This window comes from Ciconia boyciana, chromosome 36 (assembly GCF_034638445.1).
Source record: "Ciconia boyciana chromosome 36, ASM3463844v1, whole genome shotgun sequence".
Lineage (NCBI taxonomy): Eukaryota > Metazoa > Chordata > Aves > Ciconiiformes > Ciconiidae > Ciconia > Ciconia boyciana.
In genome coordinates, this window is record NC_132969.1 from 16,626 (window position 1) to 33,031 (window position 16,406).

Consider the following 16,406-nt stretch of genomic DNA (forward strand, 5'->3'; position numbering starts at 1 on the left):
GTGAAAGAGGCAGAATTTGGGGGTAGAGGGGAAGATTTTGGGGGTGACAAAAGGCCGATTCAGGGGTGTGGGGCCATAATTTGGGGTGAAAGAGGTGGATTTAGGGGGTGGGGGGGCAGATTTGGGGGTGAAAGAGGCAGATTTGGGGCTCCGGAGGCAGATTTGGAGGCAAAAGGAGCAGATTTGGGGTGTGGGGAGAAATTTTTTGGGGAAAAGGGGCAGATTTGGGGGAAAAGGGCCAGATTTTGGTGCCTGGAGGGAGATTTGGGGGAAAGGGGCAGATTTGGGGGTGAAGGGGGTAGATTTTGAGGTGAAAAGGACAGATTTGGGGGGCTGGAGGGGATTTGGGGGTGAAGGAGGCAGATTTAGGGGTGAAAAGGGCAGATTTAGGGGTGAAAAGGACAAAATTGGGGGTGAAAAGGGCAGATTTGGGGAGGGCTGGAGGGAGATTTTGGGGGTGAAAAGGGCAGATTTGGGGGTGAAGGGGGCAGATTTGGGGGTGAAAAGGGCAGATTTGGGGGGACACGTGGGTCCCACGTTGGGGTGGGGGTGAGGGGGGGGGGAGGGGCACCCTTCCCGGAGCCTGGGTTCCTCTCCCTACCCTTGAAACGCCCTTGGGGGGGGAGGGGGGGGACGGCCGGGCGCCTGGGTCCCTCCCTTGCTCTCTGCCCCCTCCCCGCACCCTTGGGTCCCCTCCCCGCACCCTTGGGTCCCCTCCCCGCACCCTTGGGTCTCCCCGCCATTTCCCGCTCGCCTCCCGAAGCGCCCGGACGCCTGGGTCCGTCTCTCCCCCTCCCCCTCCCTTTCGTCCCTCCCCCGCCCCCCCTCGTTTCCCTGGGGTCCCTCCCGAACACCTGGGTCCACCCTTGGGTCCCCCCCAAACGCCTGGGTCCCCGTCCCCCCCAGCACGTGGGTGCCCCCCTGGGTCCCTTTTCCTTCCTTTATATCCTTGGGGTCCCCCCTGGGTGCCCCCCAGGCGCCTGGGTGTCCCCTGGGTGCTCCCCGAATTCCTGGGTGGCCCCTGGGTGGGGGCCCCAAACTCCTGGGTGTCGTCCCCACCCCCCTCCCACCCCGAACTCCCCGGTGTCCCCGTGTCCCCAACCCGCCCTGCCCCGGGGCAGCCATGGGGGCGGGTGGAACGGTCACGTCGCAGGATGTCCTTGCCGCTGATGTCATTGATGTCACTGCTGATGTCACCACAGCCATCGCCACGATGTCCCCACCGGTGGCAGCGCTGAGCCCGGAGCAGAAGCAGGAGCTGGCGGCCATCGCCCAGCGCATCGTCGCCCCCGGCAAGGGTATCCTGGCCGCCGATGAGTCCACCGGTGGGTGACTGGGAGCACTGGGAGGCACTGGGAGGGGACTGGGGGGGACTGGGAGGGCATTGGCAGGCACTGGGAACTACTAGGAAGGGATTAGGAAGTCCTAGAAGGGTGTTGGGATGCACTGGGAGGGGACTGGGATGCACTGGGAGGGGACTGGGAGGCACTGGGAACTACTAGGAAGGGATTAGGAAGCCCTGGAAGCGTGTTGGGAGGGACTGGGAGGCACTGGGAAGGGACTGGGAGGAACTGGGAACTACTAGGAAGGGATTAGGAAGCCCTGGAAGGGTGCTGGGAGCAGACTGGGATGCACTGGGAAGGGACTGGGAGGGACTGGGAGGAACTGGGAACTACTAGGAAGGGATTAGGAAGCCCTGGAAGGGTGCTGGGAGCAGACTGGGGTGCACTGGGAAGGAACTGGGATGCACTGGGAGGCACTGGGAACTACTAGGAAGGGATTAGGAAGTCCTAGAAGGGTGTTGGGAGGCACTGGGATGGGACTGGGAGGCACTGGGATGGGACTGGGAGGCACTGGGAAGGGACTGGGAGGCACTGGGAACTACTAGGAAGGGATTAGGAAGTCCTAGAAGGGTGTTGGGAGGCACTGGGATGGGACTGGGAGGCACTGGGATGGGACTGGGAGGCACTGGGAACTACTAGGAAGGGATTAGGAAGTCCTAGAAGGGTGTTGGGTGGCACTGGGATGGGACTGGGAGGCACTGGGAAGGGACTGGGAGGCACTGGGAACTACTAGGAAGGGATTAGGAAGCGCTGGGAGCAGACTGGGATGCACTGGGAGGGGACTGGGAGGGACTGGGAGGAACTGGGAACTACTAGGAAGGGATTAGGAAGCCCTGGAAGGGTGCTGGGAGCAGACTGGGAGGCACTGGGAGGGGACTGGGAGGGACTGGGAGGCACTGGGAACTACTAGGAAGGGATTAGGAAGTCCTAGAAGGGTGTTGGGAGGCACTGGGAGGGGACTGGGATGCACTGGGAGGGGACTGGGATGCACTGGGAGGCACTGGGAACTACTAGGAAGGGATTAGGAAGCCCTGGAAGGGTGCTGGGAGCAGACTGGGATGCACTGGGAGGGACTGGGAGGCACTGGGAGGCACTGGGAACTACTAGGAGGGGATTAGGAAGCACTGGGAAGGTGCTGGGAGCAGACTGGGAGGCACTGGTACACACTGGGAGGGCACTGGGAGCTACTGGGAGGTACTAGGAGTTACTGGGAGCTACTGGGGAAGCACTGGGAGGCTACTGGGAGTCACTGGAACAGCATCAGGCAGCTACTGGGAGGCACTGGTACAGCACTGGGAGTTACTGGGGGCCACTGGGGTAATGCCAGGAGAGCACTGGGAGGGCACTGGGAGCTACTGGGATCCACTGGGAGGGCACTGGGAGGACACTGGGAGCTACTGGGAGACACTAGAGCTGGACTGGGAAATGCTGGGAGCTACTGGGAGGCACTGGGGCACCACCTGAGCAGCACTGGGAGCTACTGGGCCTTACTGGGAGCAACTGGGAGCTTACAGGGAGCCTGGCCAAGCACCCCAGTGCCTCAAGGGTGGTACTGGGAGGCACTGGGAGCTACTGGGAGGCACTGGGGCAGCACCAGGAGACCAGTTGGGGTTACTGGGCCATACTGGGCTGAACTGGGAGTGACTGGTTTATACTGGGACGGCTGCAGGCAGCACCTGAGAAGTTCAAGGTGGCACCGGGGGGGTCCTGAGAGCTCCTGGAGGAGCACTGGGAGCTACTGGGACACCTCGGGGCAGCACCAGGAGACCAGTTGGGGTTACTGGTCTGAACTGGGAGTAACTGGTTTGTACTGGGACGGCTGCAGGCAGCACCGCCAAGCGGCTGAGAAGTTCAAGGTGGCACCAGGGGGTTCCTGAGAGCTCCTGGAGGAGCACTGGGAGCTACTGGGACACCTCGGGGCAGGACTAGACCAGTTGGGGTTACTGGTCTGAACTGGGAGTAACTGGTTTGTACTGGGACGGCTGCAGGCAGCATCACAAAGCACCTGAGAAGTTCAAGGTGGCACCAGGGGGTTCCTGAGAGCTCCTGGAGGAGCACTGGGAGCTACTGGGACACCTCGGGGCAGCACCAGGAGACCAGTTGGGGTTACTGGTCTGAACTGGGAGTGACTGGTTTGTACTGGGACGGCTGCAAGCAGCACCGCCAAGCGGCTGAGAAGTTCAAGGTGGCACCAGGGGGTTCCTGAGAGCTCCTGGAGGAGAACCGGCGCTGGTACCGGCAGCTGCTCTTCACCGCCGACAGCCGGGTGGACAACTGCATCGGTGGGGTCATCCTCTTCCACGAGACCCTCTACCAGAAGGCGGACGATGGACGTCCCTTCCCCCAGGTCATCCGCGGCAAGGGCGCCCTCGTCGGCATCAAGGTGGGGACGCCGTGGGGACATCGGGGGCGCCGTGGGGAGCATCGGGGGACGCCTTGGGGACATCGGGGACACTGGGGGCGTCGGGGGACGTGGGGGCGTTGGGGGTTTGGGTGCTCCTGGAGTCAGGTCAACCACATCAAAGGTGGCTTCGTGAAGTGCCCTCATGGGCATCAAGGTGGGGACGCCTTGGGGACATCGGGGGGACGCCTTGGGGACATTGGGTGGACGCCTTGGGGACATCGGGGCCTCGGGACGCTGGGGCGTTGGGGGACGTGGGGGTGGTGGGGGTTTGGGTGCTCCTGGAGCCAGGTCAACCACATCAAAGGTGGCTTCGTTAGGTGCCCTCATGGGCATCAAGGTGGGGACGCCTTGGGACATCGGGGGACGCCTTGGGGACATCACGGGGACATCCAGGGGCATTGGGGACATCGGGGGGACGTGGGGCGTTGGGGGTTTGGGTGCTCCTGGACCCAGGTCAACCACATCAAAGGTGGCTTCGTGAAGTGCCCTCAGGGGCATCAAGGTGGGGACGCCTTGGGGACATCGGGGGACGCCTTGGGGACATCGGGGACGCTGGGGGCGTTGGGAGGAGATGGGGACGTTGAGGGCTTGGGTGGGTCTTGAGCCAGGTCAACCACATCAAAGGTGGCTTCGTTAGGTGCCCTCATGGGCATCAAGGTGGGGACGCCTTGGGGACATCGGGGGACACCTTGGGGACATCGGGGGACGCCTTGGGGACATCGGGGGCCTCGGGGACGCTGGGGCGTTGGGGGACGTGGGGCGTTGGGGGTTTGGGTGCTCCTGGAGTCAGGTCAACCACATCAAAGGTGGCTTCGTTAGGTGCCCTCATGGGCATCAAGGTGGGGACGCCTTGGGGACATCGGGGGGACGCCTTGGGGACATCACGGGGACATCCAGGGGCATTGGGGACATCGGGGGGGACGTGGGGGCGTTGGGGGTTTGGGTGCTCCTGGAGCCAGGTCAACCACATCAAAGGTGGCTTCGTTAGGTGCCCTCATGGGCATCAAGGTGGGGACGCCTTGGGGACATCGGGGGACGCCTTGGGGACATCGGGGACGCTGGGGCGTTGGGAGGAGATGGGGACGTTGAGGGCTTGGGTGGGTCTTGAGCCAGGTCAACCACATCAAAGGTGGCTTCGTTAGGTGCCCTCATGGGCATCAAGGTGGGGACGCCTTGGGGACATCGGGGGGACACGATGGGGACATCGGGGGACGCCTTGGGGACATCGGGGGCCTCGGGGACGCTGGGGCGTTGGGGGGACGTGGGGCGTTGGGGGTTTGGGTGCTCCTGGAGCCAGGTCAACCACATCAAAGGTGGCTTCGTTAGGTGCCCTCATGGGCATCAAGGTGGGGACGCCTTGGGGACATCGGGGGGACGCCTTGGGGACATCACGGGGACATCCAGGGGCATTGGGGACATCGGGGGACGTGGGGGCGTTGGGGGTTTGGGTGCTCCTGGAGCCAGGTCAACCACATCAAAGGTGGCTTCGTTAGGTGCCCTCATGGGCATCAAGGTGGGGACGCCTTGGGGACATCGGGGGGACGCCTTGGGGACATCACGGGGACATCCAGGGGCATTGGGGACATCGGGGGGGACGTGGGGGCGTTGGGGGTTTGGGTGCTCCTGGACCCAGGTCAACCACATCAAAGGTGGCTTCGTGAAGTGCCCTCAGGGGCATCAAGGTGGGGACGCCTTGGGGACATCGGGGGACGCCTTGGGGACATCGGGGACGCTGGGGGCGTTGGGAGGAGATGGGGACGTTGAGGGCTTGGGTGGGTCTTGAGCCAGGTCAACCACATCAAAGGTGGCTTCGTTAGGTGCCCTCATGGGCATCAAGGTGGGGACGCCTTGGGGACATCGGGGGACACCTTGGGGACATCACGGGGGACATCCAGGGGCCTCGGGGACGCTGGGGCGTTGGGGGACGTGGGGGCGTTGGGGGTTTGGGTGCTCCTGGAGCCAGGTCAACCACATCAAAGGTGGCTTCGTGAAGTGCCCTCATGGGCATCAAGGTGGGGACGCCTTGGGGACATCGGGGGGACGCCTTGGGGACATCGGGGGGGCGCCTTGGGGACAGCACGGGGTCATCAGGGACCTTGGGGACGTCAGGGACATTGGGGGAATTGGGGACACGAGGGCGTTGGGGACTTGGGTGCTCCTTGACCGAGGTCAACCACATCAAAGGTGGCTTCGTCAGACGCCCTTGTTGGCGTTGAGATGTTTTGTCCCCATGATGCCTTGGGGACATCATGGGGACATCAGGGACCTTGGGGACGTTGAGGGGACACGAGGGCGTTGGGGGCTTGGGTGCTCCTTGAACCACATCAAAGGTGACTTCGTCAGACGCCCTTGTTGGCGTTGAGGTGGGGACATCGTGGGGACACCTTGGGGACGTCATGGGGACATGAGGGGCCTTGGGGACGTTGAGGGTGTTGGGGTGACGTGGGGACACTGGGGGCTTGGGTGCTCCTTGACCCAGGTCAACCACATCAAAGGGTCTTGTTGGCATCAAGGTGGGGACCTGGGGACCTTGAGGGGGATGTGGGGACATTGAGGGCGTTGTCCCCTTGAGGGGGACATTGGGGACAGGAGGGACATTGGGGACATGGGGTTGTTGGGGCAGCAGGAGGACACTGGGGACGTTGGAGGGACACAGGGGTGACACGTAGGTGACACGTGGGCTGTGGCGACGCAGGTGAGGAACGGGGGGACGTGGGGACAGGGTGGGGACCGCACCAGCGCCCCGGTGACCTCGGTGACCCTGGTGACCTTGTCCCCGTCCCCCAGGTGGACAAGGGGGTCGTGCCCCTGGCTGGCACCAACGGCGAGACCACGACCCAGGGTGAGTGACAGCCGCGTCCCCATCCCTGATGTCACCACGGTGTCCCCATCCCTGAAGCCACCATGGTGTCCCCATCCCTGATGCCATCCCCAAGCCCCATCGATGTCCCCATCCCTGATGCCACCACGGTGTCCTCATCCCTGATGTCACCGTGGTGTCCCCATCCCTGATGCCATCCCCAAGCCCCATCGATGTCCCCATCCCTGAAGCCACCATGGTGTCCCCATCCCTGATGCCATCCCCAAGCCCCATCGATGTCCCCATCCCTGATGCCACCACGGTGTCCCCATCCCTGATGCCACCATGGTGTCCTCATCCCTGATGCCATCCCCAAGCCCCATCGATGACCCCATCCCTGATGCCACCGTGGTGTCCCCATCCCTCATGTCGCCCCCACACCCCACTCGTGTCCCCATCCTTGATGCCACCATGGTGTCTCCACCCCTGAAGCCTCCGCACCTCACTGGTGTCCCCATCCCTGAAGCCACCATGGTGTCCCCAGCCCTGATGCCATCCCCAAGGCCCATCGATGTCCCCATCCCTGATGCCACCACGGTGTCCCCATCCCTGATGCCACCATGGTGTCCTCATCCCTGATGCCATCCCCAAGCCCCATCGATGTCCCCATCCCTGATGCCACCGTGGTGTCCCCATCCCTCATGTCGCCCCACACCCCACTCGTGTCCCCATCCTTGATGCCACCATGGTGTCCCCACCCCTGAAGCCTCCGCACCTCACTGGTGTCCCCATCCCTGAAGCCACCATGGTGTCCCCATCCCTGATGCCATCCCCAAGCCCCATCGATGTCCCCATCCCTGATGCCACCACGGTGTCCTCATCCCTGATGTCACCGTGGTGTCCCCATCCCTGATGCCATCCCCAAGCCCCATCGATGTCCCCATCCCTGATGCCACCGTGGTGTCCCCATCCCTCATGTCGCCCCCACACCCCATCGATGTCCCCATCCCTGATGTCACCGTGGTGTCCCCATCCCTGATGCCATCCCCAAGCCTCATCAGTGTCCCCATCCTTAATGCCACCACGGTGTCCCCATCCCTCATGCTGTCCCCAAGCCCCATTGGTGTCCCCATCCCTGATGCCACTGCCGTGTCCCCACCCCTGATGCTGCCCCCACACCTCACTGGTGTCCCCATCCCTGATGCCACCACGGCGTCCCCATCCCTCGTGCCGCCCCACACCCCATCGATGTCCCCATCCCTGATGCCACCACGGTGGCCTCATCCCCGATTCCATCTCCAAACCCCACCAGCATCCCCATCCTTGATGTCACCACCGTGTCCCCATCCCTGCTGCCTCCCCCACACCCCGTCGGTGTCCCCGTCCCTGATGTCCCCGCGCTGTCCCCAGGGCTGGACGGGCTGATGGAGCGTTGCGCCCAGTACAAGAAGGACGGGGCCGACTTCGCCAAGTGGCGCTGTGTCCTCAAGATCTCCCAGCACACGCCCACGCGCCTGGCCGTGATGGAGAACGCCAACGTCCTCGCCCGCTACGCCAGCATCTGCCAGCAGGTCCTCGCCCCCTCCCCACGGCCCTCCCTGTCCCCAGCCCCGTCCCCGTGTCACCTCCGGGTGCCCTATGGTGGGTGGTGGCCTCCAACCTGCAGGGTGACACCACAAGGTGGCACCTAGACGTGGTGTGGTGGTACCTAGACACGGTGTGGTGGTATCTACACACGATATGGTGGCACCTCAACGCCCTGGGACACTTCACGGTGTCCCCACGTCATCTCTGTGTCACCTCCGGGTGCCCTACCGTGGTTGGTGGCCTCCAACCTGCAGGGTGACACCACAAGGTGGCACCTAGACGTGGTGTGGTGGTACCTAGACACAGTGTGGTGGTATCTAGACAGGATATGGTGGCACCTCAATGCCCTGGGACACTTCACGGTGTCCCCACGTCATCCCTCTGTCACCTCTGGGTGCCCTATGGTGGTTGGTGGCCTCCAACCTGCAGGGTGACACCACAAGGTGGCACCTAGACGTGGTGCGGTGGGACGTAGAGATGGTGTGGTGGTACCTAGCCGTGGTATGGTGGCATGAGGTGGCACCTAGACGTGGTGTGGTGGGACGTAGAGATGGTGTGGTGGTATCTACACACGATATGGTGGCACCTCAACGCCCTGGGACACTTCACGGTGTCCCCACGTCATCCCTGTGTCACCTCTGGGTGCCCTACCGTGGTTGGTGGCCTCCAACCTGCAGGGTGACACCACAAGGTGGCACCTAGACGTGGTGTGGTGGGACGTAGAGATGGTGTGGTGGTATCTAGACAGGATATGGTGGCACCTCAACGCCCCGGGACACTTCACGGTGTCCCCACATCATCTCTGTGTCACCTCCAGGTGCCCTATGGTGGTTGGTGGCCTCCAAGCTGCAGGGTGACACCACAAGGTGGCACCTAGACGTGGTGTGGTGGGACATAGAGATGGTGTGGTGGTATCTAGACAGGATATGGTGGCACCTCTGTGTCCTTGGGACACCTCACTGTGTCCCCGCCCCATCTCCGTGTCACCTCCGGGTGTCCCGTGATGCGTGGTGGCCTCCCAGCTGCGGTGGGTGTCACCCACCCACGGTGACACAAGGTGGCACCGAGATGTGACACAGTGTCACCTCCACATCCCCTCCTGCCACCCCAGGGCCACCCGGGCCACTTCCCACCGCACCATGCCCTGGCCACCGCAATGTCCCCATCCCCGTGTCCCCTCCCGGTCACCGTGGGATGTCCCTGTCCCCAACGTCCCCCGTGTCCCCACAGAACGGCATCGTCCCCATCGTGGAGCCCGAGATCCTCCCAGATGGTGACCACGACCTGAAGCACTGCCAGTACGTGACCGAGAAGGTGGGTGACGTCCTCAACGTGTCCCCGCCGTGTCCCCACCAACGTCCCCGCCGTGTCCCCACCAACGTCCCCGTGTCCCCCAGGTGCTGGCGGCCGTCTACAAGGCGCTGAGCGACCACCACGTCTACCTGGAGGGGACACTCCTGAAGCCCAACATGGTGACACCGGGCCACAGCTGCACCAAGAAGTACAGCCCCGAGGAGATCGCCATGGCCACCGTCACCGCCCTGCGCCGCACCGTGCCCCCCGCCGTCCCCGGTCAGTGCCACCTGCACCCTGTCCCCGTGGCCGTGTCCCCGGGGTGTCCCCATCTCCATAACTGCGTCCCCGTGGTGTCTCCATCCCCACAGCCATGTCCCCATCTCCATGGCCACGTCCCCATGGTGTCCCCATCTCCATGGCCGTGTCCCCATCCCCGTGACCACGTCCCCATGGTGTCCCCATCTCCATGGCCACGTCCCCACGCTGTCCCCATCCCCACAGCCATGTCCCCATCCCTGTGGCCACGTCCCCGTGGTGTCCCCATCCCCATGGCCACATCCCCGTGGTGTCCCCATCTCCATGGCCGTGTCCCCATGGTGTCTCCATCCCCACAGCCATGTCCCCATCCCCATGGCCACATCCCCATGGTGTCCCCATCTCCATGGCCATGTCCCCATGGTGTCCCCATCCCCACAGCCATGTCCCCATCCCCGTGACCACGTCCCCGTGGTGTCCCCATCTCCATGGCCACGTCCCCATGGTGTCCCCATCTCCATGGCCATGTCCCCATGGTGTCCCCATCCCCACAGCCATGTCCCCATCTCCATAGCCACGTCCCCATGGTGTCCCCAGCCCCATGGCCACATCCCCCTGGGGTCCCCCTCCCCCCAGCCATGTCCCCATCTCCATGGCCACGTCCCGTGGTGTCCCCATCTCCATGGCCACATCCCCATGGTGTCCCCATCTCCATGGCCACGTCCCCGTGGTGTCTCCATCCCCACAGCCATGTCCCCATCCCGTGACCACGTCCCGTGGTGTCCCCATCCCCATGGCCACGTCCCCATGGTGTCCCCTTCCCCACAGCCATGTCCCCATCTCCATAGCCACGTCCCCATGGTGTCCCCAGCCCCATGGCCACATCCCCATGGTGTCCCCATCCCCACAGCCATGTCCCCATCCCCATGGCCACGTCCCGTGGTGTCCCCATCTCCATGGCCACATCCCCATGGTGTCCCCATCTCCATGGCCACGTCCCGTGGTGTCCCCATCTCCATGGCCACGTCCCCGTGGTGTCTCCATCCCCACAGCCATGTCCCCATCCCCGTGACCACGTCCCCGTGGTGTCCCCATCCCCATGGCCACGTCCCCATGGTGTCCCCATCCCCACAGCCATGTCCCCATCCCCGTGACCACGTCCCCATGGTGTCCCCAGCCCCATGGCCACATCCCCATGGTGTCCCCAGCCCCACAGCCATGTCCCCATCCCCATGGCCACGTCCCGTGGTGTCCCCATCTCCATGGCCACATCCCCATGGTGTCCCCATCTCCATGGCCACGTCCCCGTGGTGTCCCCATCTCCATGGCCACGTCCCCGTGGTGTCCCCATCTCCATGGCCACATCCCCATGGTGTCCCCATCTCCATGGCCACGTCCCCGTGGTGTCTCCATCCCCACAGCCATGTCCCCATCCCCGTGACCACGTCCCCGTGGTGTCCCCATCCCCATGGCCACGTCCCCATGGTGTCCCCTTCCCCACAGCCATGTCCCCATCTCCATAGCCACGTCCCCATGGTGTCCCCAGCCCCATGGCCACATCCCCATGGTGTCCCCATCCCCACAGCCATGTCCCCATCCCCATGGCCACGTCCCCGTGGTGTCCCCATCTCCATGGCCACATCCCCATGGTGTCCCCATCTCCATGGCCACGTCCCCGTGGTGTCCCCATCTCCATGGCCACGTCCCGTGGTGTCTCCATCCCCACAGCCATGTCCCCATCCCGTGACCACGTCCCCGTGGTGTCCCCATCCCCATGGCCACGTCCCCATGGTGTCCCCTTCCCCACAGCCATGTCCCCATCTCCATAGCCACGTCCCCATGGTGTCCCCAGCCCCATGGCCACATCCCCATGGTGTCCCCATCCCCACAGCCATGTCCCCATCCCCATGGCCACGTCCCCGTGGTGTCCCCATCTCCATGGCCACATCCCCATGGTGTCCCCATCTCCATGGCCACGTCCCCGTGGTGTCCCCATCTCCATGGCCACGTCCCCGTGGTGTCTCCATCCCCACAGCCATGTCCCCATCCCCGTGACCACGTCCCCGTGGTGTCCCCATCCCCATGGCCACGTCCCCATGGTGTCCCCATCCCCACAGCCATGTCCCCATCCCCGTGACCACGTCCCCATGGTGTCCCCATCCCCATGGCCACATCCCCGTGGTGTCCCCATCTCCATGACCGTGTCCCCATGGTGTCCCCATCCCCACAGCCATGTCCCCATCCCCGTGGCCACGTCCCCATGGTGTCCCCATCTCCATGGCCACGTCCCCACGCTGTCCCCATCCCCACAGCCATGTCCCCACCCCCATGGCCACGTCCCCGTGGTGTCCCCACCCCGATGGCCACATCCCCATGGTGTCCCCATCTCCAAAGCCATGTCCCCATCCCCATGGCCACGTCCCCGTGGTGTCCCCATCTCCATGGCCACGTCTCCATGGTGTCCCCATCCCCACAGCCATGTCCCCACCCCCATGGCCGTGTCCCCGGGGTGTCCCCATCTCCATAACTACGTCCCCGTGGTGTCTCCATGCTCATAGTTAGGTCCTCCTGGTGTCTCCTCCCCGCGGTGGTGTCCCCGTGCTGTCCCCATTCCCATACCGATGGCTCCATGATGTCCCCGTCCCCGTGGCCACGTCCCCACAGTGTCCCCGTTCCCATGGCCGTGTCCCCATCGTGTCCCCATTCCCATAACTGCGTCCCCATGGTGTCCCCATCTCCATGGCCGTGTCCCCATCCCCATGGCCACGTCCCCGTGGTGTCCCCATCCCCATGGCCACGTCCCCGTGGTGTCCCCATCCCCATGGCCACGTCCCCGTGGGGTCCCCATCCCCACAGCCATGTCCCCATCCCCATGGCCACGTCCCTGTGGTGTCCCCATCTGCATGGCCGTGTCCCCATCCCCATGGCCACGTCCCCATGCTGTCCCCATCCCCACAACCATCTCTACACCCCCATGGCCACGTCCCCGTGGTGTCCCCACCCCTGTGGCCACGTCCCCATGGTGTCCCCTTCCCCACAGCCATGTCCCCATCTCCGTGGCCACGTCCCCATGGTGTCCCCATCTCCGTGGCCACGTCCCCATGGTGTCCCCACCCCCATGGCCACATCCCCATGCTGTCCCCATCCCCACAACCATCTCCCCACCCCCATGGCCACGTCCCCATGGTGTCCCCACCCCCACGGCCACGTCCCCGTCCCCGTGGGTGACCTCCTGACCCCGTCCCCACGTCCCCCCAGGCATCACGTTCCTGTCGGGTGGCCAGAGCGAGGAGGAGGCGTCCCTCAACCTCAACGCCATCAACCGCTGTCCCCTGGCGCGACCCTGGGCCTTGACCTTCTCCTACGGGCGGGCGCTGCAGGCCTCGGCGCTGCGGGCCTGGGCCGGCAAGAAGGACAACACCAAGGCGGCCCAGGAGGAGTACGTCAAGAGGGCCCTGGTAGGTCACCGTCACCTCCCTGGGGACGCGGAGGGGTGGGGGACGCGGGGACAGCCAGGGGATGGAGGACGGCTTGGGCGTGGAGGACACGTGGGGAGAGGGACGAGGTGGGCCAAGAGGAGGAGGTCAAGGAGGGTCTGGTGGGTCACCCATGGGGACGTCAGGGGTATGGAGGACGTCTTGGGCGTGGAGGGGACATGGGGACAGGGACAGGATGAGGCCGAGGTGGCCCAAGAGGAGAACGTCAAGGAGGTCACCCATGGGGACGTCAGAGGGACAGTGGACAACTTGGGCACGGAGGGGACATGGGGACATGGAAAGGACGAGGCCAAGGTGGCCCAGGTGGAGGACGTCAAGGAGGGTCTGGTGGGTCACCCATGGGGAGGTCAGAAGGTTGGAGGGCGTCTTTGGAGTGGAGGGGACACAGGGACATGGAAAGGACGAGGCCAAGGTGGCCCAAGAGGAGAACGTCAAGGAGGTCACCCATGGGGACGTCAGAGGGACAGTGGGACAACTTGGGCACGGAGGGGACATGGGGACATGGAAAGGACGAGGCCAAGGTGGCCCAAGAGGACAACGTCAGGGAGGTTCTGGGAGGTGACCCATGGGGACGTCAGGGGTATGGAGGACATCTTGGGTGTGGAGGGGACATGGGGACAGGGACAGGACAAGGCCGAGGTGGCCCAAGAGGAGAACGTCAAGGAGGTCACCTCCCTGGGGACGTCAGAGGGACAGTGGACAACTTGGGCGTGGAGGGGACATGGGGACAGGGAAAGGACGAGGCCAAGGTGGCCCAAGAGGAGAACGTCAGGGAGGTTCTGGGAGGTGACCCATGGGGACGTCAGGGGTATGGAGGACGTCTTGGGCGTGGAGGGGACATGGGGACAGGGACAGGACAAGGCCAAGGTGGCCCAGGTGGAGGAGGTCAAGGAGGGTCTGGTGGGTCACCCATGGGGACGTCAGGGGTATGGAGGACGTCTTGGGTGTGGAGGGGACATGGGGACAGGGAAAGGACGAGGCCGAGGTGGCCCAAGAGGAGAACGTCAAGGAGGTCACCCATGGGGACGTCAGAGGGACAGTGGACAACTTGGGCACGGAGGGGACATGGGGACATGGAAAGGACGAGGCCAAGGTGGCCCAGGTGGAGGACGTCAAGGAGGGTCTGGTGGGTCACCCATGGGGACGTCAGGGGTATGGAGGACGTCTTGGGCGTGGAGGGGACATGGGGACAGGGTGAGGGACAAGGCCGAGGTGGCCCAGGTGGAGGAGGTCAAGGAGGGTCTGGTGGGTCACCCATGGGGACGTCAGGGACGTGGGGACAGGGCGAGGGCCACCACGAGGCTGGTCGAGGTGGAGGACATCAAGCAGGTTCTGGTGGGTCGCCTGCCCGGGGACACGGGGGACACTGGGGACACGAGGGGACGTCGGGGGGCGTGGAGGACATGCAGGGTGTGGAGGGGACCTGGGGACACCTGGGGACAGGGACGTGGCCAAGGTGGCCAAGGTGAAGGACGTCACCTGTGGGGACACTGGGGACAGGCATGAGGGACACCAGCAAAGGCCACCGGGGAGGAGGACATCAAGCAGGGCTTGATACATCACTGTCACCCTCATGGGGACATCGTGGGGGACACATGGGGACACCAGGGGGTGGGGGACGTGGGGACGTCAGGGGGTGGAGGACACGTGGGGACGTGGGGACACCAGGGGTTGGGGGACATGGGGACACCAGGGGCTGGAGGACACGTGGGGACATGGGGACACCAGGGGGTGGGGGACACGTGGGGACGTGGGGACACCAGGGGGTGGAGGACATGGGGACATCAGGGGCTGGAGGACACGTGGGGACGTGGGGACACCAGGGCTGGGGGACACGTGGGGACGTGGGGACACCAGGGGTTGGGGGACGTGGGGACATCAGGGGCTGGAGGGGATGTGGGGACACCAGGGGGTGGAGGACACGTGGGGACATGGGGACACCAGGGGTTGAGGGACACGGGGACGTTGGGGGTGGAGGACACATGGGGACATGGGGACGTCAGGGGTTGGGGGACACGTGGGGACATCAGGGGGTGGAGGACACATGGGGACATGGGGACACCAGGGGTTGGGGGACACGTGGGGACACAGGAACATCAGGGGTTGGGGGGCATGGGGACATCAGGGGCTGGAGGACACGTGGGGACGTGGGGACACCAGGGGTTGGGGGACACGTGGGGACACCAGGGGGTGGAGGACACGTGGGGACGTGGGGACACCAGGGGTTGGGGGACACGTGGGGACACCAGGGGGTGGAGGACACGTGGGGACATGGGGACATGGGGACGTCAGGGGCTGGAGGACATGGGGGGACACGGGGACACCAGGGGTTGGGGGACGTGGGGACATCAGGGGCTGGAGGACACGTGGGGACACCAGGGGTTGGGGGACGTGGGGACATCAGGGGCTGGAGGGACGTGGGGACATGGGGACACCAGGGCTTGGGGGACATGTGGGGACACCAGGGGGTGGAGGGGACGTGGGGACACCAGGGGCTGGAGGACACGTGGGGACATGGGGACACCAGGGGGTGGAGGACATGTGGGGACATCAGGGGGTGGAGGGGACGTGGGGACACCAGGGGGTGGGGGACACGTGGGGACACCAGGGCTGGGGGACGTGGGGCCACCCATGGTGGTGGGGCCCTGCAGGTGACAGCCCTGTCCCCAAGGCGGTGACGGGGCCATCGCGCCTTGGGGCGCTGCCACCTCCCCCCTGTCCCCCCGTGTCCCCCCCCTGTCCCCCCTGTCCCCCCCTGTCCCCCGTGCCCCCCCGTGTCCCCGCCGTGTCCCCGCGCTCACCCCCTCGCGTGTCCTCTCTATCCCAGGCCAACTCGTTGGCCTGCCAGGGCAAGTACACCCCTAGCGGCCCGGCGGGAGCAGCCGCCAGCGAGTCCCTCTTCATCTCTAACCACGCCTACTGACCGCACGTCATCGCGTCAGCGCACGCCGAGACACGCCCCCCCCTCCGCTGCCTCTTTGTCCCCGCCCCCTTTCGCTCCTTTTCCGGGACAATAAAATGGCGGCGGCCTCAGCAGAGGGGACCCGGGAGAGTCTGGGGGGACCCGGGGTGGGGGGGGCACCCATGGGTGCGGGGGGAGGGGGACGCGGGGGTGGAGCCCCAGGCTCGGGGCGGTCTGGCCTAGCCCTTTCCCGTCGCGTCACTTCCTGCCGGCCGCTGTTCTTCCGCTTCCGGTGGGAGGGGGGCCGGCCCGGAAGTGACGC

The 16,406-nt window shown here is 65.0% G+C and overlaps 1 protein-coding gene across 1 annotated transcript; it reads left to right on the top strand.

The window, feature by feature from the left end:
- The first annotated feature begins 1,123 nt into the window (after window positions 1-1,123).
- On the top strand, window positions 1,124-16,215 carry LOC140645626 (fructose-bisphosphate aldolase A-like). Its single transcript, XM_072849074.1, has 8 exons — window positions 1,124-1,325; window positions 3,551-3,726; window positions 6,535-6,589; window positions 7,958-8,118; window positions 9,365-9,448; window positions 9,532-9,706; window positions 12,944-13,143; window positions 16,010-16,215. The coding sequence occupies exons 1-8, from the start codon at window positions 1,124-1,126 to the stop codon at window positions 16,103-16,105; spliced, it is 1,149 nt and encodes a 382-aa protein (XP_072705175.1). The 3' UTR covers window positions 16,106-16,215.
- The last annotated feature ends 191 nt before the right edge of the window (window positions 16,216-16,406 follow it).

Bases quoted from the DNA above. Each gene is read 5' to 3' on its own strand.
- LOC140645626 (XM_072849074.1), top strand. From the start codon at position 1,124: ATGGGGGCGGGTGGAACGGTCACGTCGCAGGATGTCCTTGCCGCTGAT. The intron at 3,727-6,534 runs GTGGGGACGCCG...CCCGTCCCCCAG, and splicing joins GCGCCCTCGTCGGCATCAAG to GTGGACAAGGGGGTCGTGCC. The intron at 8,119-9,364 runs GTCCTCGCCCCC...GTGTCCCCACAG, and splicing joins ACGCCAGCATCTGCCAGCAG to AACGGCATCGTCCCCATCGT.